At 35.3% G+C, this 27,502-nt stretch overlaps 1 protein-coding gene across 2 annotated transcripts; it reads left to right on the top strand.

Annotated features, from left to right (window-relative positions):
- The first annotated feature begins 6 nt into the window (after positions 1-6).
- On the top strand, positions 7-27,085 carry dnajb6b (DnaJ heat shock protein family (Hsp40) member B6b). 2 transcript variants are annotated; one of them, XM_051114965.1, is made up of 10 exons: positions 7-302; positions 4,649-4,769; positions 6,850-6,959; positions 8,668-8,721; positions 8,816-8,929; positions 12,249-12,377; positions 12,492-12,660; positions 12,863-12,933; positions 23,938-24,093; positions 24,570-27,085. In XM_051114965.1, exons 2-10 carry the CDS (start codon positions 4,705-4,707, stop codon positions 24,668-24,670), a joined length of 969 nt encoding a protein of 322 aa, XP_050970922.1. In that variant the 5' UTR covers positions 7-302; positions 4,649-4,704; the 3' UTR covers positions 24,671-27,085. The 2 variants fall into 2 exon arrangements, with proteins under 2 accessions (XP_050970922.1, XP_050970923.1); XM_051114966.1 differs by lacking the exons at positions 23,938-24,093; positions 24,570-27,085 and having other exon boundaries at positions 12,863-13,775.
- The last annotated feature ends 417 nt before the right edge of the window (positions 27,086-27,502 follow it).

Consider the following 27,502-nt stretch of genomic DNA (forward strand, 5'->3'; position numbering starts at 1 on the left):
GCTGTTTGGGTAACAGGAAGTGACGAAACTGCACTAGAATCATGTCGCTTTATAGAGGACGGCAGATTGTTGGAGAACACTAGCGACATCTCAATAACAGGGATAAAGAGTCACACGTCTGCTCACACAGGGAACTTATTCTGATCACCAGAGACTGTTTTATAAACGAACAGGCTTCGGACCAAACAGAAGAATTTTTTCAGAGGTAGTATTACAAATCAAGAAACTCGACCTCATCATTGGGATACACAGCGGAGGTCCGAATAAAGCTGCGGGATAAGGACTTGTCTCCGTTACATAAGGTTGGTGAGTTTAAAGTTGAGATATGATGATGATGATGATGATGATAATATTCGATTTGTTGTGAAAAATAGATGAAATAGTTTACAGCCTGCGTCTCAAAACGTAGTGAGCTGCCTACCCAAACAGCATCCTTCGCCCTCTAACTTCAATAACAGCGAAAAAAGGAAGAAAAATGATCAGTGTTACATGTAAATGTCAAATAGTTTATTTTATTCGTGTGTGTGAACTGACATGTGAAACAATTTGAAATTGTGGCTTGACTTTCTAGAACTTTCCGCGTGTGATCACACTTCTAATCTTCCATCAGTCAAATGTCATATGAACCTGAGACGTGATAAAGATTGTTTCCACGATTAGTTCTGATGGTGTTTATAGAAATAATGAACCAACTTAAAGAGATCACATTGCTCTTCAGTCACTTCAGTCCGTAGAACAACACAAGGACAAGGTAAAATCTAGAAAATAAGCTGAAGACAACATTCTTCAGGCAATGGGACACCTGTGTTTGACAGAAAGCACCCTAAAGTTATCTCACTTTTCACTTGTAGTAGGAAGCACTAGTGTTTCACTTTCTCAAGCACATCTGCTCTACAGTAGCTGTGGAAGTTAAACTAGTTCTTATATTGAGAGAATGACAGTGATGTTGATGTCCTTCTTTAAATTAAATGCATTGTTGAATATTTTGTGAGCTATAGTCTGTTGTCTTTGAGGTTTCGGTGTGCGATTCAAAATCATAAAATCAAACATTTTTATTCATGCTTAATAAGACATCAGATTCATTTGTTATAAAATCCACAGTTGACAGCTAAATACACAAGTCTTAAATTTCAGTAAAGTGGAGTGTAGTCCAAGTGGTGTCCATAATAGTTGTTTTACAGCACGATTTCACTTTAATTTTGAAGAGTAGTATATCGTTTTAAGTTGGAGAAATGCTGTTCAAATCTTTTATGTTCCTCTTAGTAAAATAGATAACTGGGGTAGCAAAAAGCCAGTTTGACAATACTATAGAGTGTTTTTGTGACGTAGCACCGAATGTAAACAATGCCACTGAATGAAACTTGCTTATTTAGCTAATTATTGATGCTGAAAAGAGTCAATTAATATCTTGTTTTGGGCTGTTCTGATCGGTCGGACTGGGAAAAACAGTTGGAGTACTATAGACTGCCAAAAATCAAGGACAAGAGTGCAAAAAATTGTCTGAGGAACAAAATGCATTTGTGCTTTGCCAAACTGAATTAGGATTTTCAGGGCAAGAATCTTGACAACATTTGTGTTTGTTCTCGTAATTTCCAGTCAGGTAGGTGAAATATTAGGCTAATATCTTAATTAATACTGCTCGTATGTATTCTTATCACCTATTAACTTTAGTTTGTTAAAATATAGTGCCCTTTCCTGCTGTGATTTAGCAGCTTCCATGCATTTTTTCCATGGTTCAGACAGCATAAATTAGCAGAACAACGTATTCAGTAGCACATTAACCATGCAATCAATGCTGTTGTTTACATCCGAGTATCTCCAATATGGCCACACATCTGGGTACCTGACCAAATCGTGACGTAACTGCAAACCCTCTATAAAATGGCATAAGATGTGACTGATTTTATTATCAAATGAACCAACAAAACGTCCCTTAGTGTCAATGTGTTTCAGGGAGATCAGTGTTTTCAAGTACCCAGTGTAGGTTTTGCCTTTGAGGAGGTACCAGTGTATATTTCACTCTGTTAACGCCTGTAACACTATCCACCTTGATTTCAACGTAAGAAGAGGCACCGTTTATTTGAAGCTTTTTGTTTAAGGCTTCCAGTCAATAGCTTAGTTATTTTAACTGTAAAAATGCTTGTGTATGCTGCTTGATGTGGCTGACAGACAATATTTATTGTTTTATATCATTGTTATTATCATGAACACATTTGTTTAGTGCGTACAGTCTTTGTCTAGTCCTTAATCAATGATTTTAATGGTCTGCCACTATAATCAAATGTAAGTTTAAAGAATTTACAAGAAGTATACTCTCAGGTGTTTTTGTGCTGCGGTCTCTCTTTTGGACAAACGTTTTGCTCTTGTAAAAAGTCTTTGGTTGACAAGCAGCTGCTATAAGGAAGTGTGTTGTTTTTGTTCTATAAATTACCACAACAAATGTTGCTGTACTTGTTTAAAGATGGAAAGAGAAACTATTTTTCTAATAGTAACGTAGCCAGAAACTTGGTTCAGTTGGTCATGAACCTCAAACACAGAGCAGTGCATCAATCTGTCCTGTTTTAGTCTGTCACTCCTTTGCCAAATAATGATTTTCATTGTCCTAGATAGAAGTGCCTCCACTGTTAGTCACATGCTCAGTCAAATAATCTCTCTTCCTGAATCCGTGCAGAAGGAAAAATAAAAGATAGCAAATGTTCACACTGTATTGTGATTGAAATAACAACAACTGGATAACATGATCTGATCTCGCATCCAAACATCTCTGTAAACATGGATACATCCCAATCAGATCATACTGGTTTATTTTTTTAGGACAGTTCCTGTTGTGAACCTCTTTGTCTTTCACGAGTACAAGTCTAATTTAGCCTTTTAAACCACTGAACCAGTTTCCGCTAACAAAACGGGCTGAGCTGTGGTCAGATTTGGCGCAAGTTATTGCAGTCCAGTGATCTGCTGTGAGCTGAACTGACAGCCTCCTTTTAGTGCCACTATGAGAAGCCAGAAAACAAGCTCCAGAGAATTCAGCAGCCATTTCACATCTGTTCACACATTTGTGAGCTTGCCCTGACTGCTGTTTCATGACAAGTAGCTAAGGAATGTTCACAGAGATTTGGAAGAAGATAGGACAGAGGAGAAATGATGATGAAGAAAGGACTGTTGCTTAAAAGTGTGTTTCCATGAAGAGGCCGTCTCAAAAAGGTGAACTAGATTGACTGGAGCTGTGAGTCAGGAATGTTGGCTGCGGGGCAGAAGGTGTGGTTTAAAAGAAAAGCACTTAATGATCCAGTGGTGGTTAAAGAGAGCAGATGAAATAGTGGGGTGTATTCTAAGTATTAAGCTTATGTCTTATTTGTAAGTATTAAAGTTTTTTTCCAGTTAGAGATTTTCAAGCTGAAATTGTCTTTAATGTTATTATTTTTTTTTATTATTTATGTTACACATATTTTTTATTTTTATATTTATTTTTTCTTTGTTGTATGCATATCATTTGTACAGTAGATGTTTCTTGCAGACTAAACATTGCCAAACATTGTTGTGAAATTTGAGCATGCTTGTGTGGCCTGCACGTACGATATAATCTTTCTTTCTGTTGTTAAGCTCAGGTTTAAATATTGGCAATACAAATCATGTTCTGTTTTTCAGTGCCTGGATCAGCCTTGGTAACCATTATTATCCCTTTTAACAGTTCCAATGAGCAATAGACTTATTCATGGAACAAATATTAAGATTTTATCTTGTATTCAGTTAAAAAGAAATACATTCAAACAGAGCATTGAGCAAAAGACTGGGTTGTTTTTGTTGTACTTATCATTTAAAATCAAGTTGTATTTTAGGGCTGGAGCACGTTATAAAACTTGAGCCCCTATTTGCAGTCATTGTTCATCAGTTTGAACTCTTTCTGATGGCACCCATTCACTGCTCTATTGGTGTGCAAGTGATGTAATGCTAAATTTCTCCAAATCTGTAATGAACTTGACCACATCTTGGATGGCATGACAGTAAATACATTTTCATTTTGGGTGAGCTATTTCTTTAAAATGTATTGATTTGAAGTCGTGTAGATTGTTCCATCTATTACATGGACAGTGTAGAGGAAAGCCAGTGCTGTGCCATGATCACCTCTGGGCCTGTCCTGAAGGACACTGCAGATATAAATAACACCAATGAGATCCAGCTGGAAAGTTATTGGAACTGGCCTTTTGGTCCCTGATTGTTTGGAAGCAGTTGACATTTTGTTGTTCCCGATAAGACGTTCTGATATGAGCTGATTCAAAGAAACCGGTTTTACAAAAGGCTTGTAGGCGTTAGGTGTAATAAATAGGTTATATACAGTAAATGGTGTGAGAACATCTGTAAAATGTTTTTTATTTTGGTGTATTTATCTTATTTAGGTTGAACCAGAAAAAGTATGTCAATAACAAGGTTCCGTTAAATGGCTAACATATACAATGATGAATCAGTCGCTTCTTGATAAATGCTTTTATGCATGAAATGTAAAGTATTCTTTCACTTGATAAGTCTGTGTTTTGAGGTTGTCTGTCATAGTAGCCACCCACCCACATAGCTACCAAAACACACCCTCTGTTTATTGTCCCGTCTTTCATGCCTTCTTCATCCAGATCTCTCGCTCTCTTTTTCTTTCTAGGGCCACTGCTGAAAATTCGTCCTCATCCAGAGGAGTGGAAACCCAAAACCTGAGCCATGGGGGATTATTACGAGATCCTGGGTGTGACGAAAAATGCATCCCATGACGATATAAAGAAAGCGTAAGTACTCTGTGTTCTGTCATGGGCATCTATTTTTACACACAGGACATAGTAGAGCAGTAATGATAACAGTGACTGTGCTGCACAGGGGTTAGTTGATACTGTCCATGTGAGACCTCCTTGCTGCTTGTCTCTATTAATGTGTGTTTGTCTCAATTCCTCGCTTCTGATATTCTCTGTTTAAAAAAAACAGCCCTCATAATAGTAACAAGGAGAAAGGTAGGCCCCTATGATTTCTGTGATTCAAAAAACGCGGACTGAACCATGGTATCCAGTCATAAAAATGGAGTTTACTGTATAACGTGGACTGTTGCCAAATTTGGTATGAATAAATCAAAAGTAGGTCTGTACACTAAATTCAAAGCATAATATGGACTAGTGTCTGTAAATATTAAGATGCAAAAAGACTATTTAAATATGAATCCTACATGTTCTGCGTGTCTCTATTTGAACGAATGACACAGACGCACTGTTTTGTTTACTACACACTTACAGAAGCGTGCATTACTTGGATTCTCTTGAGGAAAAACTGTTGTTGTAAAGGTCTTCACAGCAGCCCGTGAAAATAAAAGTTCAGTTTAACTTGAAGAAACTGTGACAGAAATATATTATTTAATGTAATGATAGTACTACTCCTAATAAAATTATTATTAAAACTTTATTTTTTAAGGAATATTTAGTAGAGGAATTGTTTACCAGAATTTATTTACCAGATGCAAAAAAAAAAATTCATTTAAAAACATAATAAATATGTTACAATTTCATGAAACCATTAAAATGGAATTCTAAAAATTAATGGAAAGCACAGAATTTGATAAAAATAAAACTGAATTTGTTGCTGTTGAAGTGTTAATTAGACATGATTTTATTTAATGGAATCCAGAAAAATTAAAATGGAATTTGGTAAAAAATCAAATGAATTTTGGGAAAAATACAACAAATTTCTAACGGCCCTACAAAGGGAATTGAGTAAATGGATATATGGGGAGCATACAGATTTTAGTGTTTGGACACATTGTGTCCTTATGCCCCATGCCTTATTCATCTACTGCCTCCCTGGAAAAGGTGTTTTGTCCTTTGTTTGTCAGGTAAGCAAACGGCTATTGAATCCTAATTCTGTAGGCCTGAATTTGCTGATGTTTAAGGGGGGAATTTCTAAAGCACAGAGCTATGGAGGTCAAACACTTTTAAAAGATGCGCAAAGGACAAATCCCCTAGTGTATGGAGTGTTTGGTTTAGACCATTGACCCTGCTGTGTGCTGCCGGCTGGGTGTGTATCGCTGACTCAGGCCTAGTGTGTAGAGATGCTGACCTGTTGTCACACCTACTGAAGTTGTATTGTGCAGCATGACCTAAATTAAAAGTAGTAGTTGTTAAGAGGTTCGTGACTTTGTAGTGCAGTGATGTGTTAGCATCATAAATCCATGGAGTGGAGTACTATACAATGAAAAATGAGTTTCCTTGAACTCTTATGTATTGATTTACATATTATGTCTTAACTTAACTGTTGTGATTAGACTAAAATCCACAACAAAATCCACTTTAACCCACTTTTTGAGTGTAGACATGACTATACTGTTTGCACAAGCTGATGAATTAGTCATTCTGGACTTACTCATTTGTTATTATAGAAATGTGATGTACAACCAACATGTAATTTTTTGTTAGACTCTTCTGTCTATGAATCATAATTTGTTGGAATTTTTATTCACACAGTTCTCTGCTGAATTTTTTAAAAATTGTTTCACCAGGAATAATGTTAAGTTTGTTTTTTAATCGGATATTGAAATGAAAAATCTTATATAATATTTGTAAAGGATATTAAGTTTGTATATTAACGGCTTTAATATTTAACTGCATTGCATGCATGCAGATAGATAGATAGATAGATTGATACTTTAGTTGACAATGTATCTAAGAGAAAAATTTTAAATTTTATTGACCTTCATATTTGCTGTACTTCAAAACTTAAAGGAGTTTTGTCATTTCAGATATGTTAAGATTGCCCTTTTTTTATTTGTGTTGTCCTTTCACACGTAAGTTTTGTTTTAATAGGGTTTTGGGTTTGTGTGTTTTACAGGTACAGAAAAAAAGCACTAAAGTGGCATCCAGACAAAAACCCAAACAACAAAGAACAGGCAGAAAAAATGTTCAAAGAGATCTCAGAGGCGTATGAAGTCCTGTCAGATGGTACTGCTATTTATATTTTATTTTTATTTTAAATATGATGCCATGTTGTTTTTAAGAATTAATATGTTTTAAGTTACAACACTAATATATGATATTACAGAATTATTGTGGAATAAATGTCCTATGAGATATTAACTTTATGCAGGTAAAAACAGCATAAAGCATACTTGTCCAGAATGAGCCGTGAACAGTCTAATAAGGCTGTCAGTACTTAAAATGCTTGATTCATGAATGTTTTAAACATGTTGATTCATGGCACATGTCCTCAGTATAGGATGGAATTTGGCACAGAAATCACGGTCACACTTTTATATCTTTACAAACCAACATTTTTGTTCAAAAATGGCCAGTTACATTTGTCCTCCTTGTTTTAGAAGTAACAATAAACTTAATATATGTTCTAAACTAGTTTTGGCACAGAACAGCACCCTTAACCAGTGTTGGGGCTATGCATTACAAATAACGTCAGTTATGTAATTAAATTAGTTAACTAGTAAAGTAACGCATTACTTTAAATTTACAAGGAAATATCTGAGTTACTTTTTCAAATAAGTAACACTTGTTTTCCCATTTATTCACTGATACCTATCCTGTCCCTAATAAGAGAAACTGGGAGTGAGGTGCAGACGTGTAAGGCTGTGACAATAAATCGATGCATCGCGTTTCATGGATTGATTCCAGATGCGGAAACATTTCTCGACTCACAATGTATTGATTTATTTTCCCAGCCCTGCAAACCAGAGGCACTTCCTTCCTGAGGCTTATTAATTTCACTTTTGGTGTAGAAGAGCCTTTACAGTTGCCAAAAATATAACCTTTTGGTTTTGTGTCATTAAAAATAAATAAGAAAGCCCAGCCAAAGGTCACAAAAGTAACGTAATGCATTACTTTTCGCAAAAAGTAACTTAAGTAATGCAATTAGTAACTCTTTTTTTATTTATTGGAGTAACAATATTGTAATGCATTACTATTAAAAGTAACTTAAAAGTAAGCAGGCCTAGCCAGGTGATATAAAGTGTCACAAAAGTAATGCAAAATAAACGCAATGCATTACTTTTCACAAAAAGTAACTAAGTAACACAATTAGTAACTTTTTTATGGAGTAACGCAATATTGTAATACACTACTTTTAAAAGTAAGCAAGCCCAGCCCAGGTAACAAAAAGGATCACAAAAAAGTAATGCAATGCTTTAATTTTCATAAAAAGTAACCAAGTAATGCAATTAGTAACTTTTTTTTTTTATGGAGTAAGCCCAGCCCAGGTGACAAACAGGGTCACAAAAGTAATGGAATGCATTACTTTTCACAAAAAGAAACCAAGTAATGCAATTAGTAACTTTTTTTTGTGGAGTAACGCAATGCATATTGTAATACACTACTTTTAAAAGTAACTTAAAAGTAAGCAAGCCCAGCTCAGGTGACAAAAAGGGTCACAAAAAGTAATGCAATTAGTAACTTTTTTTTTATGGAGTAACTCAATATTGTAATGCACTACTTTTAAAAGTAACTTTCCCCAAAACTGCCCTTTACTGGCTCTGATGTTGCCCTCTCAATATGAGTAGGCTGTTTGTGTTTTGTGTGTGTGTGTGTGTGTGTGTTAAATGCTTTGAAGAATAGGTTAAGGTGTGATTTGAGGAGTGTGTAATTAATATAAAACATTAATTGGTGTCTATTTTGAGTGAAACTAAAAGCAGTATTTTTTGTACAGAAAACAAACGGAGACAGTATGATAGATATGGTAAAGAAGGCTTATCCCAGAGAGGTAAGTAAAGTCATTCCTGATTTATATTATCTGTTGACATATTTACCTGTTTTTGAAAATGTGGTTTTCCTCTTATTATTACTTGTTGGAAAAGGAGGCCATTATAATGAGGATTTCATGGGCGGATTCACATTCCGAAATCCAGATGATGTCTTCAGGGAATTCTTTGGAGGCCGAGATCCATTTGCAGATTTTGCAGATTTCTTTGGTAGGTGCATGTTTAATTTATACTGATTAACTAACAGAAAAAACACATGGAATAGAAAAAAAGGATGTATAGAACTTTTAATAGCAAAACCCAATTTAACCTGCATCATTTCTGAATAAAGAGGTTCTTGTCAGTGAAAACAGGAATGTTAAAAATTAGAACAAAATTCCCAAAGAGAGGAAATGAAGGTCATTTAATCTCTCACAGTGTCTCTGTGACAGTAATGACGTGGTTTGAGTTATAATTAGGTAATTAGGTTTTGCATGAAATTATTGGAGCTTGGGTTCATTAGATGATTAGCTTTCTGTTAATCTACCATAATTGTATTGTTCACTAAAAATACTCACTAAAAATGTGCTCTTAACTTGGCTGTGGGAAATTCTCACTTCATTGAAAATACTGTTTTACATTTATGTGTCTGTATATACACATATTATAATTTCACACCTGTGTGCTATTTTAAAATCCCCATGAAATCAAAATTAAAGTTTTTTTGGCCTTTTAGTATGAATATGTTCGCCTTGAGGTAAGTTTGTGTGCTCCGAAACAATGACAAAATTCGCATTTAGAGGATATAAGCATTCAAAACTTACAGTCTCTAACTTCCGCCAATATGGATCGGCAATTTTGACGACATCACCCTGCACTTCTCATCAAACTTTTTGTCCAATCAAATGTCCGCCCCCTACACTATAAATACATGCTGAAGCTGCGGCTGAAATCGTCACTTGTTTGCAGAATTATTTTTCTATAAATTATTTTATATATAGGGAACGATTGAGACAGTGTAAATATGCTTTCCATTGAGGGAAAAAGAAGTCTGGTTTCATGCTGTTTCACACGAACCGCCACAGCGTGCAGTCTGCTCCAGAGCACAGAGAGGATCATATGCGCGAGTTGGCGCAGACCACAAAACATTGATTTTTCTATATGACAGTTAATCACAGACTGTGAAACATAAAAGCACCATGAAAGAAGTCCATATGACTTGTGTGCTACATTCCAAGTCTTCTGAGGCTTTTCCGTGAATAATGGCTTAATATAAATATCTTCCGTCTGCAGTCACCATGAATTGCCTTTATTGTTGTGGGGGGAAAAAGTTTGTGAAGATTCTGAATTCTTTCCACACATAAGGTTTAGAGTGACACAAGGCTTAATTTTCATTTTTTTTGCTGAACTACCCCTTTAATTTGATATGTAGGTATGTAATAAGTTTTTAAAAGCATGAAAGCTGATATAGGAATGCATTAACTGGTGGAAAAAAAGAGTTTTTTTTATAAGCTGATCATAGATAAGACATATTAGTCATCTGTTAAACACTAAAGTGCAACTCCATGCCCACTGACTCTAACTGCTGGGAACAAATGGCTGAACGGCATGTGCGTGAAACATACAGGCACTCTAAATATGGCGAGGGCGCTAAGACCGGCAAGTGGGACGAGAAGAGAGTCTGCATCATCCATTAGGAATGTTCTCAGAAATAGCTTCCGAATAAAAGAGCAGCAAGAGAAAGGGAATGGCTAATAGCTCTAGGCTGCTACAGAGAAAATGAATGTATGTGTTAAACCTGTATGTTTTTCTGTGAGCAGTATGTCAACATATTGAGAATTGTTTCAAATTGGAACGTTTCAGAAAGACCATCCTTGCTGGTAGAAGGTCGTTGGTGTTTGTTTGTGTTGATGTAGCCATGACAAGTTTGGGGTGGGTTAGAATAACAGTCACACTGTGTGTGTATGTGAAGATATCAGGCATGGTTCTGCCTGCCAAATCAAACTGCTTGAAGGAGATTCAAAAGTTCATATGAAGGTGCTGAGTGCCTGAAAATGGAGAAGCATTGATCTAGACATGTTACAACAGGCATAACTTTACATTGCAACACTGATCCTGAAATTATGAGGATGAATAAAAATAGACCTTTGTAGCCCCCATCAACCTAGTATTTCCATGAGCAGAGAAGGAAAAAAATAAGATGTGCAAATTTATTAAAAGCCAAAAACTTTGGGTTTGATCTCTGCATTAAAGGATCAGTGAAATATGAGCAATAATAAAAATAAAAAATACTCCCCCCGTCATCCAAGATGTTCATGTCTTTCTTTTTCAGACGCAAAGAAATTAAGGTTCTTGAGGAAAACATCCCAGGATTTTTCTCCATTTAGTGGACATCAGTGGGAGCCAATGGGTTAAAGGTCCAAATTGCAGTCTCAGTGCAGCTTCTACACGATCCCAGCCGAGGAATAAGGGTCTAATCTAGCAAAACGATTGGCCATTTTCTAAAAGAAATAAAAATGTATATACTTTTTAACCACAAATGCTCATCTTGCATCTCGCGTTGCCTGTGTGACTTCACACAAAAAAGTCTAATTTTCTTCTCAAACTTTAAAATTCTTCAACATCGTTGTTTTATCTTTTTTTGTAAAGGGTGTTTGACCTTCTTTGGACGTTCGCTTTGTAGACACTGGGACAGTACTTCTGCTTATGTCATGCGCAGTGTTGGGCCGTAACACATTACTTTGATACTGTAATTTGATTATTTTTTTAGTAACGGCGTAATTTAACGCCTGTGTGCGAGATGCGATAGAATAAAATGATTTGCGGGAAAATAGAAAATAGAACTATCTAAACAAAAATATCTAAAACAAATGAATTGCTATTCATGTATTGCACAAAAGCAACAAAAACAACTAATATAAAACAAAAACGATTAACACGCATAAACATAGGCAGAGTTTCTATTTATAATGTGTTTGCAGTGTTGAACAAAATTGATTTCTGGAATGCAATGGACAATCAGAGAATCCACTCACTGCTCGAAATGCCGTGCATTCTGCAAACACGCAAGCAGCCTATTGCTTTTAGTTAAAAATAAGTGGTTTGTGAATGTTGATGCTTTAAGAAATATTTTATTGGGAGCATTTATGCTGGGATGTTAGGCAACACACAAACTTATTACTGTGTTTCACATAAATTTCGTGGATGTACAGAAAAAGTAATGTTACTTGTAATGTAATGAATTACTTTTGAAATAAAGTAATCAGAACAGTAATTTGATTACTTTTCAAAGGAGTAATGAGTAACTTAATTACATTTTCAGAGTAACTTGCCCAACACTGGTCCAGTGTTCCAAGCTAGTGCAAAACGAGAATTTGTGGTTAAAAAGTATATAAGTATTTGACTGATCTCTTGACTTGATAAAACCCTTATTCCTTGGCTGGAATCGTGTAGAGCCCTTTAAAGCTGCACTGAAACTGCAATTTGGACATATCTCACATGTACAGCCATGGCATTGTTTTTCACTAAACTCCTTTTACTTTTGATTTAGCTGATGACCCCTTTGAAGATTTCTTCGGTGGTGGGCGTCGTCATAGGGGCATGAGCAGGAGCAGAACAACAGGTTCATTCTTTCCTGGATTTTCTCCATTTGGTTCCCCCTTTTCTGCATTTGACACAGGTATGTTAATTTGAGTGTAGCCAGTGAAAAATCACTGATTACTACAAGTCCTTCTAGGCATGTTTGGCATTCTTGTGTATTTAAACATCATCATCATTATCATCATTTCTGTAGGTTTCCCCTCGTTTGGCCCAATGGGTGGAGGTGGCTTCACCTCATTTTCCTCCTCCTCATTTGGTGGTGGTGGTGGTGGAGGAGGAGGAGGAGGAGGAGGAATGGGAAACTTCCGCTCTGTCTCTACATCAACCAAATTCATCAACGGAAAGAGGATCACCACCAAACGGTACCAAAGAACATTCTGTAACTGCCTCTAGAGATTTACAACTTTAAACATATTGTGCAATAACATTTTGCATGAAGTTGTTCCCACTAAATATCTATGCAAATAACTGATGCTTATTTGACTAGGCCTTTACTACTATCTATGGTAATAACTGTACAGTTAATGTCAGCTCAGTTCACAGCTAACTTTTGTGTCATTACAGTATTGTAGAGAACGGTCAGGAGAGAGTGGAAGTAGAGGAGGACGGTCAGCTCAAATCACTCACAGTCAATGGTAAGGAGCAGCTTCTCCGACTGGACAACAAGTGATCTCTGAACTCTGCAGATGAACACTCAAAACATATAAACCCAAACATTCCTAAACATAACCAACCCTCCTAACCAGGCTGAAGGCTACCAAAACACCTGCTCTCCGCTAGTCAGCAAACCAAGAGTAGGTCACATGTGACACCACGTGACGTGAGCTTTTAGATGGTGCTGTTACCCTCTGTGCAATGAATCGCAGACGTAAACAGGGTGAACTCTCATTCCAGTGTAAGCAAATTCCTTTTTTTTTTTTTTTTTTATTCCTCCCAAAAACAGGAGACCTCAGTTTGAACAAGCGCAATTCATTCCTTTCTGTCAGCTGATGGCTGTTTTTTCATCCATAAGTGCTTATTGCCTGATTGAAACTGGAGCTTGGTTGTATCTGCTTTCTGCTGTAGAGCCTTTCAACTGTTCAAATGTTGAAGTCTTAACCTCCCCACTAAGAAATATTTAATATGATCTAACCAATGTTAGTAGCCACCATTTGTTTATAATATTAAGCTGTTGATTAAGTTGTTGGCTTCACAAAAGCTAACTGTTGCATAACCTGAGACCTTTCCATTATTAAGAATATATATTGTGTGACTTTATATGCTGGACATTTTGTTCTTTGTAAGACAAAAGCAAAGATGGACAAAGTTTCAGGTTCAATAAATCTCACTTTCACCTGTTTGGAATGTTGCACTTACAGTTTCTTTGCGGTGGTGTTTAGAAAACACAAACTTGCTTCTAATTGTAGGTGTGTCTTTTTGCTTGGCTGATGTGTGTGTCTCATCCCATCACTTACAAAATTAAAATGAGTAAAACATTGCCTTTCAGTGTGCTTTTACATCACCTTATTGTTTCCACTAGCATCTAAAATATCCACACATGCATGTGCACATAGTTTGATTTGGTTTGTTCTGCATTGCTGATTTCAGGACACAGACAAGATTTCACCTTTGATTAACTTAAAGTATATGTAAAGATCACTTACACTTGCAGTCTTCGACAGCCACAATGTGGTAAGTTCAAAACCTCAGCAGATGTTCATTCATCCAAACCTTGTCCTTCTCATACTGATGTAAATAGCCTCAGTAATTCTCAGGATTGTAAACAAATAGGTTAAAATTAACCCATAATGAATTATAAATGTTTTTTATAACCAAACCAGGAAATGCCAGGATGCCTGGATTCTTTCTAGATGTAAAGATTTCGCACTATCCACCTTATTTTTTCCATAAGAGCGGGTGCGGCCATTTGTAAATTGAATGGGTCTGGCTTCCGTCTCATCCACGCCCAGACATTTTTCAGCTGTACAAAAAAAGCTCGTTTTGCTGCTTCATATTGCAAATCGGTGTGTCTTACTATATTATTTTAATGTATTATCTGAATTATGTTTGGTTTGTAGCACAAACAGTTCTACCCTTTACGGCACGTTATTCTTCTCGTTATATTAACCGAAAGTCTCGCCCCTTAGACTTACCTTCGCGCTAAAGAATACGGTGGATTGACCAGTTTATTATAGATGAGCGGGATCGACTCATTTTGTGATAACCTCATACACAGTGCAGAGCATTATGAGTTATGAGCTACTCTTGAAAAAACAATTTCTGCGACACTGGTCTTGGAAGCATTTTTAAGTAATGTGTTTAATTTTCAGATCTAAATCAGTGAGATATATATATATATATATATATATATATATATATATATATACACTTAAATGTGACCCTGGACCACAAAACCAGTCTTAAGTCGCTGGGGTATATTTGTAGCAATAGCCAAAAATACATTGTATAGGTCAAAATTATAGATTTTTCTTTTATGCCAAAAATCATTAGGGTATTAAGTAAAGATCATGTTCCATGGAGATATTTTGTAAATTTCCTACTGTAAATTTATAAAAACTTAATTTTTGATTAGTAATATGCATTGCAAAGAACTTAATTTGGACAACTTTAAAGGTGATTTTCTCAATATTTTTTTATTTATTTTTATTTTATTTGCATGTGCACCCTCAGATTCCATATACTGAAATAGTTGTATCTCGGCCAAATATTGTTCTATCCTAACAAACCATATATCAATGGAAAGCTTATTTATTCAGCTTTCAGATGATGTATTAAGTTCAATTTTGGAAAATTGACACTTATGACTGGTTTTGTGGTCCATGGTCACTCACAAATATAACTTGTATATTTGTGATGTATATAACTAAGACCTCACTATCTTACAAAAAGCTATGATTCTTTTGAAATGTGAAAAGTACAGTATTTGTGAGGTTTTCTCACTATTACAATGAAATGTGTGAGGACATTTTACGTGTCCTCACTAGTGTGTGTGATTTCATACCCTCATTAAGGTAAGTCAGAAAGAACGGTGTTGCGCTGAACATATGAATTTATGCAAAACCTTCTTTTCCTTTGCATTTTGATGTAATCGCTCTCTAAAATTATATTCAAAAACTGATATTTCCCTAATATCAAAAGATAGTTTTTTTTTTTTTTTTGTTTTTGTTTTTTTACAATTTTAAGGACTGGGGTTATTAATACTGTTTAATGTTTTCAAGTCTTTTACGGTTAGCAAGGCTACTTATTTGATCAGGAATACAGTAAAAACAGAAATATTGTGGAATTTGTGTTCAAATCTAATTTATTTTTGTGATGGCAAAGCTGAATTTTCAGCAGCCATACAGTCCTTAGTGTCACATTATTCTTAAGAAAAATTCTGATCTGATCTGAGTGGAACCTTACCACAAACTTTTGTACGGTCTGCTATTTATGCATCCACCACATTTTTGTGAGGACATTTACAGACAGGACGCAGATTCATATCATGACTAACACTGTAGATCAGGGCTGCCCAGTCATGTTCCTGGAGATGTAACTTATTCCTGCATAGTTCAACTCTAACCTTGTTCAAACACATTTAACCAGCTAATTAAGATATTCAGGAGCACTTTATAATTACAAACAGGTTTGTTAGTTCAGGGTTGGAGCTTGACTGTACAGGTAATCTCCGGGAACAGGATTGGTCACCCCTGGTATAGTGAAAGCTGTGCAGAGTTGTTGTGTTATTTGTTGTCCTCTGGCGCCCCCTGTCGTCTAAATGTGACACGAACAGCATCTTCCATTTCCAGTCAGTCCTGCCTTGTCCTTTACCTTTAATAATAGCAAAATAGTCTTGACATTTGCTAATGATGAATGTCCTTTAAAGGGCTGTTAACCTTTTCTGGAGCGGTGTAATTTCACCATATTGTCCACTGAAACGCAAATGTAGCGTCTAATCTATAATGACATTATAGCGCTGGAGGGCGCCCTTTCTTCAGTTGTATCAAAACGTATGTGGTGCACAAGATGTCTAACAGGTGTAGAAAGATTAATTTTACAGAACTTTTTAACCGACTACGTGTAACACAAATGACTGGGTTTGTCAAAATAACTAATCCTAAATGCTGTCAGGCATAACACTTCAGCTGTGAATGTGTTTACAATAGGCTATATGTTGTACCTTATTGTATATACCTTAAATTTATCATAAAGACACCAAATATAATCTCATTTTTACGCCATCCCAGGAAGAAGAAAATTTGTAATACTGCAGATGACAAATGAAAGCAGGCCACAAATATAGACTATATATAGATAGCCAAAAATAGACATTCATTTCCTATCTCCATTCTTCCATGTCTCTTTCTTTGATGAATGATCCAAATTTGATCAAAATGATCCACGACTGTGATGAAACCGGAAGCTGAAAACATCCAAAGCCTGATGAAGAGTGTTTTCCCACGTGTTTTACTGCTGTCCTCCCAAGGCTTATGAAAGATGGTAAAGATAGGAGTGACAGAAGAGGAAAACATGTTAGTGCCTGCTGCGATGCTATCAACATGTCTGAACAGTGGGAAGTGTCTGCTGTTGACTTCGGTCTCATTTAAAGATGGGGGTTCTCGCTTTCCTGGCTTTGTGAATGATTCTTGGTGTTAGAAATGGATGGAAGAGTCCCAGCCATTTTCTCAGATATCCAGTCTAATTTCTCAGTGATGGCCATCCCTTTTGTTGTTGTGTTGTTTTTCATGTCACTTAAATGTCCTCATGCCATCTGGATGGAGCATCTTGGTTGTTGTCGTTTTTTTCTTCAGGCCCTGAAAACATGCTCTATTCAGCCATCATTAATTTTGTGAGTAATAGTGTCCAGTAACATCAGGATACTTAGATAAAGCTAGTAGTATTCAGCTGGTCATGTGACATCAACATGGCAGCCCCCATAAGAGGACCTTTTCCATGTAAAATAGAACTAAATAGAACTGCTTTTGCTACACTCTCTCTCTCTCTCTCTCTCTCTAATACTCATTTCTTATGTAAACCGTTTTGAGGAAAAAATACAGAGTGCACCTTTAAAAAAAACAGCAGATCATTAGAGAACAAACCACAAACCAAAACACCTCATCTTCTTTGAAACACACAATGCAATTAAAGAAAAAGTGAGATGTGAGCAGAGAAAATGCTTAATAGGTATTAAAAGATTGCATTTATTAGAGTTTTTAATTGTTTCCAGCCCAAATATTTCGCCACTGAAAGTAATTAAATGATAATGGATTAGAACATTTCCTGTCTTTTCACCGGGGTAACTGCCATATAATAGCGTAATATACTGATCTGAAAGCAAGGACGCTTTCATACAATAAAAGCATCACCTTGAGTCAATCCCCCTCCTTCTTGAATACAGCAGGCTTGCGAAAGCCTCTCTGTTTCATTTCTTTACTTCCCCTCCATATTTAAAAAGCTAGATATGATCTCTCCCGCTGCCTTTCATGGACGAATAAACGCTGCTTGTTATTCAAAGCTCGACGAGGAAGAGAAACCTGAACGCCAAGGGTTTTTACTCCGCGGAGAGCTAGTGAGCGGGACACTTCTTTTCCACGCACAGTCCCTGACTGGGATTTAGACACCGCGCCATGATTTGCTCGGATGCATTTCAGAAAAGCATCTGAATGCTTGTGTTTGTATGGACGTGTGCCTTCGGTAATAGTCTGCGAATTTACGGGGTCACCGCGGCGACCTCGCGGTAATAACACATCCAATCATACGCGCGGAAATTGAGACTTGCGCGGGCTGCTTTTGTCCCTCTGTTTGACCAGGCTCGTTACGCTTTGTGCCGACGATTGGGCCTCTTCTATTCTTTTCTCACTCTCACGTTCTCTCATCTATATCACTTCCTTCATCTTTCATTTTATGTGTCATTCTCTTTTGCCATTTCCCCCTTCTACTGATCCTTTATCTGTTTCTTTCGTTTCCTTTTTTTCCCTGCCAAGGATGAAAAAGCTCAGGTTAGAGATGAGCAAATTCCTATTGCTTTTGATTACTAGAAAGTCTGAAAGAGGTCCTTTGCGCACATGCTGATTGACATTCATGTCCCAAGTATATTTAGAAGAATATGTCACATTTTTTGACAATATCAAAATAGACTGTGTGCATCATCCAACACTTTAACTTTTCTTTGTGTGCAACATTGTACAGCAGACATTTACAGATACAGAAATGTATGTGACTGAAACTGCAACAGCTAACAAGGTAGGCTAACCATATGTGACCCTGGACCACGAAACCAGTTAATTTTTTGAAATTAAGGTGTATACATCATCTGAAATTTGAATAAATAAGGTTTCCATTGATGTATGGTTTGTTAGGATAGGAGAAAATTTGGCTGAGATTTGTCTTTAATTATCTGAAAATCTGGAATCTGAGGGTGCATGTGCAAAAAAATAAAAATAAATTAAAAATATTGAGAAAATAATATTAAGATATTGAGATAAACAAAATTAAGTTCTTAGCAATTTTACTAATCAAAAATTACGTTTTGGTATATTTACGGTAAGAAATTGACGAAATATCTTCATGGAACGTGATCTTTACTTAATATCCTAATGATTTTTGGCATAAAAGAAAAATTGATCATTTTGACCCATACAATGTATTGTTGGCTATTGCTACAAATATACCAGTGCTATTTGTGACTGTGGTCCAAGGTTACATATTTAGAATAATTAATATTTAGCAACCAACTAGCTTATGAAACTGTCCTCTTTTCCACTATGATGAACGGTAGGCTAATAGATACCAGATATTGTCCTGTCCTAACAAACCATACATCAGTGGAAAGCTTATTTATGCAGATGATGTATAAATCTAAAAAAAAAAATAAAAAATAAAAGACCCTTATGACTGGTATTGTGGTCTAGGGTCATATATATATATATATATATATTTTTCACCCTCATGTTGTTCTAGACCTGTATGTCATTCTTTCTTCTGCTGAACGCATAAGATAATGCTAATAATAATTACGAGAGTTGAGTATAACACATTACTATATTTTAATTACTTTTCCTGATAACGCAGTAACATAATGCATTACAGTTTTCAATTTATGTAATTTGATTACAGTTTCTAATGTCAATAAATTTTTTTTAAGTTACAAATGCAGTGTTAAGAACAAATATGAATTAAAGTGTATTTTAAAATCATGTTTTATGCATCTGTTTGCCCTTTAATAAATTAACAGAGAATGCAAGCTAAAATGCAGATGAGTTGTAAAACATTTAAATGCAATGAAAGGTTTGAAATCATATTTTTAAATTGTTGCACACAATTTCACATATGTGACCCTGGACCACTAAACCAGTCTTAAGTCGCTGGGGTTTATTTGTAGCAATAGCCAAAAATACATTGTATGGGTCAAAATTATTGATTTTTCTTTTATGGCAAAAATCATTAGGAAATTAAATAAAGATCATGTTCCATTAAGATATTTTGTAAAATTCCTACTGTAAATGTATAAAAACTTAATTTTTGATTAGTAATATACATTGTAAAGACTATTATTTGAAGAACTTTAAAGGTGATTTTCTCAATATTTTGATTTTTTTGCACCCTCAGATTCCTGATTTTTAAATTGTTGTATCTCGGCCAAATATTGTCCTATCCTAACAAACTGTACATAAATGAAAAGCTTATTTATTCAGCTATATGATGTATAAATCTCAATTTTGAAAAAATGACCCTTACGACTGGTTTTGTGATCCAGGGTCACGTATTTTAGTGATCGCTCAAATTGCTGTTTTGATCAGGTTTCAGTCGATATTAAATGACTGAAAAAAAAATGAGTTTCACTTTGTAGGGTATTTTAGTTTGGTTGGTTAGGTTTGATGACTTGAAAAGTAAAGTTATCTTAAAAGTAACGTGAAAGTAATCACAACTTTTTAAATGCAGTAATGTAATCAAATTACAATTTTAAAGAAGTATTAAGTAATTTGTAGTGTATTACTTTTTCGAGTAATTTAACACTGCATGTCACACAGGTTTGGAATGACATAAGGGTGAGTAAATTAGAACATGTATTGTTCTAAGAATGTAATCACTTAAAGTAATTAACTTGTTGATGTTGAAAGCTTTTAGAGGATCTGTAGTACAAACAGTGACATTTCCCAGTGTCACCTTAGGCAGCTGCTGTTGTGGTTCAGGTCACGGTGATTACTTTCTCCAAACTCAAATAAGAGGGTCCGCCAGACAAGAAGAGATGTGGTAAAGGCTTCTGGCTTGTCTTCTAAATGTATTCTATTTTTCATCTTTTCTTTGGGGGGTTGTTGGTAGGTGGAGGAGGGTGTTGCAGCAGACGCAGGCCTTTTCCGGGGATGAAAAAAGGTCCGGTAGTTTGAGAAGCAGCATCTGTCCCTTTTCTTTTCCTCTCTCCCCTTTAATTACACAACACAATAGCCACGAGATGTGCCCATAATCTGCACGCATAATCAGCCTCTCTTTTCTTTCTTCCAAGCCCCTATTCCGTACGCTAATTCAATATAAATGTAAATTAACACGCGAAAAGAATAAAGAAATCTCAATCTATTTACATGACTAATCACAATAAACGCGTTCCACATGAAATATGAATGAATGCATCGCGATTACGGGGAAAAAAAAGGGGTGGCGGGTGTCAGGCAAGCGCTTTATAGGAGCTATTTAAACTTTTTTTTCTTGTACAGTGGGGTGATGCACAACTGTCTGTAAACAGCAGGTTAGTTGTGATATTAATAAATATTTAAGACTATGCTATTAGTATCACTGGGGACTACATTTACAACAGCTAATATAAAATCTGCTGAATATACTGTAACCCAAATTAACAGAGAGGTGACAATGGTAGCATTACCAGTTCTGCTGCCTAATACTAAAGGAAAATGTCACCTTGCTAAGTTGAAATAAAAGCAGATAAAATACTGTCAGAACATAATTCCTGGTTGAACTGATATCTGAGCTGCAACAAGAACAACTAATCACTGGATTTGCAGAAGTATTTGAGGTTCACGGATTCAAATCTATAAAAGAGATCAGAGTTAGAGGAAGTTAATAGCAAGCAAACTAGATTTATACAAAGAAAACTGTAATTCTGCTTTCTTTTTTGTCTGTGAAATACCCGCACTTATTGCTTTTTATAATTTTGACTTTTTTTTATGACAATTCAGCTCATTTCCATGTGCTTTTTAAGTAATAATAGCACTGTTATTATTGTATCAAGCAAAACAAATGGTGAATGATCTTTTTTTTTTTTTTTTTTTGTGAGCTGTTCCTTTCTGGATGATCTGTGACCAGAATATATTTCAGATGTGCTCAGAATTTATAATAATGGACAAAAGTACTACTTCTGTGAGAATAAATGAGAACAAACAAAGTGAGGATTCTGTGTAAAATAATAATGGAAGAAACACAATGCAGTCACACAAGAGTATTATCAGTGAAATGAAGAACACATTTTCAAATCAAAAAGAAATAAGTCCGGATAAATCCAATATAAAACAAACTTAATACTGTATTATACCAAATAACCAGAAACAACGTTTGAAACAACTTGTTTCAAAAACATAATTCGGAGAATTAGGGAGTGAAGTGGCAAAGGAATAAGTTCAGCTGAAATTGACCTTTTATTTACTTTTTATTTCAAATGTCAGATTTTTAGTTTAAATATCAGCTTTTGCCTAGAAGCAGAAGCTGTTCAAGCAGAGTACTTAAATGCAATCAATTCAGTATCCTGATTTGGGCATTAAAGGGATAGTTCACTCAAAAATTAAAGTTATTAAAATAACTTAATTATTCACCTTTATGTCATTCCAAACCTGTAAGATCTTATTTCATCTCGGAACACAATTAAAACATTTTTGATGAAATCCGACAGCTTTCTGACCCTGCATAGACACAACGCAACTGACACTTTCAAGGCCCAGAAAGTTAGTAAGGACATTGTTAAAATAGTCCATGTAAGATCTGTGGTCAGTTCGAGGTGCGTTCACAAGGGTACCACGACTATGGACTATTTTATTAATGTCCTTACTAACTTTCTGGGCCTTGAAAGAGTCAGTTGTGTCTATGCAGGGTCAGAAAGCTGTCGGATTTCATCAAAAATATCTTAATTTGTGTTCTGAAGATGAACGAAGGTCTTACGGATTTGGACCGACATGAGGCTGAGTAATTAATGCCAGAATTTTCATTTTTAGGTGAACTAACCCTTTAAACAAGCTTTCAGGAAGAAGGAACTTAGAAGGAATGTTAAAGAACTATAATAGTATATAGATTATACTGATTACGTCTTTCCAAAACAAGCAATATTCCTGATTTGTATGCTTTTTGGACACTTCAGGAATTCAATAATAACCAGCTGATCAAGTTTGTTTTATGGTTCTAGGTGAGCACTGACAGATATTTCACATGAATGAAACATTAAACCCAATTTATTTATTATAAACTGCTAATGTTCCATATCATTTGTCTGTTTTATGCGGTACAATAAGTTGCAGTGATTAAATTAACATAATTCATGAAGGATGACTAAATGATTAATTGTGCTTTGAATATTATCATCACACGTTATTAAGATGGAGTAGACTTTGTATAGTTTGGGGCCTTGTTGTTACACTGATGTCATACAAAAATGATGTTTTTCTATTTGTTTAAGCCCTCCGTCTACTTTCTCTCATAAGCAATGCTGCAAAATATGAGAAGGAATTAATGCCCTGAAGCACATTGGATGATGTCAGGTTTTAAAGAAATACATAACTGCCCAAAGATCACAGCAGAGCCTGAGCTTACATAAACACAGTGTTCCAGCAAACGCAGTGTCAGGCTTTCTTATGTTTGGGTTTGTTTGTACTACTAACCAGCCTTAGAAATGCACTTCAAACCTCAACAGTCACAGCTTTTCTTCCATAGTGGAGAGAATAGGGCTATTGGACTCGATGTTGATTACAAAATAACCTTTTAAAATTCATACGGATAGTCAAGTAAAAGTGTATAGTTCATTCTGATATGTGACACTGGACCACAAAACCAGTCTTAAGTAGCATGGGTATATTTGTAGCAATAGCCAACAATACATTATATGGGTCCAAATTGTCCATTTTTCTTTTTTCTATGCCAAAAATCATTGGGATATTAAAATAAAGATAAATATCTTCATGTTCCATGAAGATATTTTGTAAATTTACTACCATAAATATATCAACACTTACTTTTGATTAGTAATATGCATCGCTAAGAACTTCATTTGGTTACCTTTAAAGGTGATTTCCTCAGTATGTAGATTTTTTTCCACCCTCAGATTCCAGATTTTCAAATAGTTGTATCTCGGCCAAAGATTGTCCTATCCTAACAAACCATACATTAATAGAAAGCTTATTTATTTAGCTTTATTGTCTATAAATCTCAATTTCAAAAAATTGACCCTTATGACTGGTTAAGTAACTTTAATTGTGCATGAAGAGGAATGTTGTCATACTCCAAAAATGTGGCCAGTCTATGTTCTAAAGACTGAATTATATCAGATTGTGCATTCAGAGCAGACACACAAATCTGCAAAAGTGAGAAGAAAAAATTAATAATAACAAAAAGGCAATCAATATTTAATGTATATTCATTTGAGCTGTGTCTGGTCTTGCTCACAGGTATTTCTGATGACAATGCATTGGAGGAAAGCCACAGACAGAATGCCCTCACTGGCTCTGCCCCACACAACCGTTACCTTAGAAATGTGGCCCAGAACCCTTCAGAGGAAGAGGAGGAGGAGGACAGAGGCCTGCAGAATCTGGGACTTGCCAGAGGTTTGTATCCCAGCTGGATGCTATGCCTGTAGGATACAAGCCAGGATCAGAGTAGCAGAGCAGTTTCATGCAGTGTTGATTCATAAAGATATTCAGTTTTGTATTTTTCAAGGTTGCATGAGTGAGTCAGATATTAAAAGGAAAGATTTGTCAGCGTGGTGGAGGTGATGTCTACTTGCTCATGAAATTTATTTCAGCAGGCAACTTTTATAACTAATATAACTTGCTTCTGACTGCTTCAAGCACTCAACAGTATCTGGAAATGAATTTCCTTGAGGGATTCAACAAAGACATTCCAGTTGTGTTAATGATTTAAAGTGACTGAATTCTTGTGAGCCACAGTTAATGTCTATAACAATTAGAAGGATGTTTTCAAATATTAGTTAAGATGTTTTAGATTTTTTCTTGTTTTGTGGTATTAATGAAAGTCAAAACTCATTAGGTTTCCTCATAGTAAATCACTTTTATTTTTGTAGGGATTTTTGACACCAGGAGAAAGAAACTATTGCTGAAGGAATCAGACACCAAAAAGAAGCGGATGCCAAGAATGGCTCCTCGGATTGGGGTGTGGTTCTAACAATATTTGCAATATATACAGTATATATTTTTGTGTTGTCTTTACTGTTCATTTTCTAAAATTGTGGGAATATACAGTTGAGGTCAAAAGTTTACATACACCTTGCAGAATCTGCAAAATGTTAATTATTTTACCAAAATAAGAGGGGTCATACAAAATGCATGTTATTTTTTATTTAGTACTGACCTGAATAAGATATTTCACATAAAATACGTTTATATATAGTCCACAAGAGAAAATAATAGTTGAATTTATAAAAATGACCCGGTTCAAAAGTCTACATACACTTGATTGTTACCACTTGAATGAACCACAGCTGTTTTTTTTTGTTTTGTTTAGTGATAGTTGTTCATGAGTCCCTTGTTGTCCTGAACAGTTAAACTGCCTGCTGTTTTTCAGAAAAATCCTTCAGTTCCTGCGAATTCTTTGGTTTTTCATCATTTTTTTTTTTTTTTTGTGTGTATTTGAACCCTTTCCAGTAATGATTGTATTATTTTGAGATCCATCTTTTCACACTGAGGACAATTGAGGGACTCATATGCAACTATAACAGAAGGTTCAAACACTCACTGATGCTCCAGAAGGAAAAACAATACATTAAGAGCTGAGGGTGAAAACATTTGAACAGAATGAAGATTTTTTTTTTTTTTTTTTCCTAAATATCATATTTTGTTTCATTTAGTACTGCCCTTCAAAAGCCACAGAAGATACTTACATGTTTCCCATAAGACAAAATAAGTTACATTTACCCTAATCTTCAAAATCAAAAAGTTCAGCAGCTTATAATGCATTGTGTTTCATTCAGGTAACAACACAGTACTAACAATCAAGCATATGTAAACTTTCAGACAGGGTAATTTATATAAATTCAACTATTATTTTCTCTTGTGGACTATATGTGAACATTTTTTATGTGAAATATCTTATTCATGTCAGTACTAAATAAAAAATAACATGCATTTTGTATGATCCCTCTTATTTTGGTAAAATAATTCACATTTTGCAGATTCTGCAAGGTGTATGTAAACTTTTGACCTCAACTGTATAAAGACGTGCCTCTTAGATACTGTCACATATGCTAAAAATTTTCTTTTTAAATAGCATACATACAAAATGTATTTCTCAGTGTTCTGCTTTGACATGTTGCATTCACTGTTGTCAAAGTCAGTATGACTCACTAAAACATTGCAACTATTTTCTCCATTCTGTTTTTTTTTTACTGTCTTTTGTATACAGGATACAGTTAAAAACAAATTACATTTAACCAACCCTATGATTTAATCACCTGGTGATCCATTACCATGCATGTAATGCAAATGGTCTTTCATTATCCTGATTTACTTTATTCATGGTTTTTAAGCATATTGTAGGACATTTCCCTGCATTGCGTAAGTGAGAATCACTTATAGGATAATTAAACCCAACTGACATAAATTCATTCATGTTTCAAAACACTAAACAGATCTCTGTTCAGGTTGCTCGCACATCTGTTAACACTTCGATATATTTCTGATGAAGAAAACAATTCATTATAAACATAAAAGTGAGGCACTTTAAAGTTTGTGTGTTTGGTGTACATTTGGTGTTTTTTACATTTTGTATTAAATGATGGCGCACAAACTCAGGATTGACATGATTTGTAAAAGATGCTTAAAAGCATAACTATGAAAGTGACAAATAGCAGACAGGTTGATGCAGGAACAGATAACAGGTCTACAGGACTAGTGCACCGAGAAAGGAAAAAGAGAAAGACAAGGGAAAAAAAGATTTTTTAATTATTCATTCACCAATGCGAAAGAACACGTTTTCACCAGTCTGCCTTTTGATCCAGTCTTAAGCACTGTATCAATATTTCAGAGAAAACTCCAGATGTGGTATGTCCTTTCAGAACTGGGAGCATGGCTTTAATTTTACCCCGGCTACTACACGTATGTGTTTCGTTTGATTTTTTAATATGAAGCAGAGACCCAAATCTGTGGAAAATCACAGTTCCTATATTAAAAAGAGAAATAAAAAAACACATTTTCAGTAATACACATTAAAAAGTTTCTACTCTGATGTGTTATAGTCATTTTTTGCTGATGCTTTATGAATATGTATTATTTGTTGATACAAATTTATGCTGTTAATTGGTAGTGGTGTGAACTGAGGCAGTTTTAATCAAGTGCTGTTATTTTCAAAGCCATGAATGTCTGTTCATGCTGTACAGCAATAACTAATAAATTGTGTTTTTGGGGAAAAACACTCAACACAAAACATTTCAACCATACTAGAAAACGGCTTGTTATTTACTTACAGCTGTGAAGGTTTTTCTTTGTAATATTGACAAAAAGGTTTCTGAAGCATGTATGTCTAGTTATTTCTGCCTTTCTTTTTTTTTTTTAACATACACCAATAAAGCCTAAATGTTGCACATTTTTGTTCTGTTAATGTATTATCACTAATTTGGGGAAAAAACAAGTGTGTGTGTGTATTATTGTGTACGAGTGCAGAGTGTGGAGTACAGCATTATTCATAGCAAGGTATGTGCACATGACCTGTAGAGTAATTTGGGTCTTGTTTGGTTGACTGAAGTCTCACAGGGCTTAATTAGATAGCACAGCAGCAGTCATATCGCTGGCTCACCTTCTCTCCATTGCTTTCAATTTGCAAGCTGTCTCAACTCAGATTAATATAGATCCTGATGGGAAGGAACGCTTCAGAATCGGGCGGTTCTTGCTGATTGAGAAAAGAAAATGTTAGCGTGTCCTTCCAAAATCAAACGTACTGTTTATAAATGTGGCATGTATGAATCTTTGAAGAAGGTGTTGTCATATTTTACAGTAATACTCC

This window comes from Labeo rohita, chromosome 7, assembly GCF_022985175.1.
Source record: "Labeo rohita strain BAU-BD-2019 chromosome 7, IGBB_LRoh.1.0, whole genome shotgun sequence".
Lineage (NCBI taxonomy): Eukaryota > Metazoa > Chordata > Actinopteri > Cypriniformes > Cyprinidae > Labeo > Labeo rohita.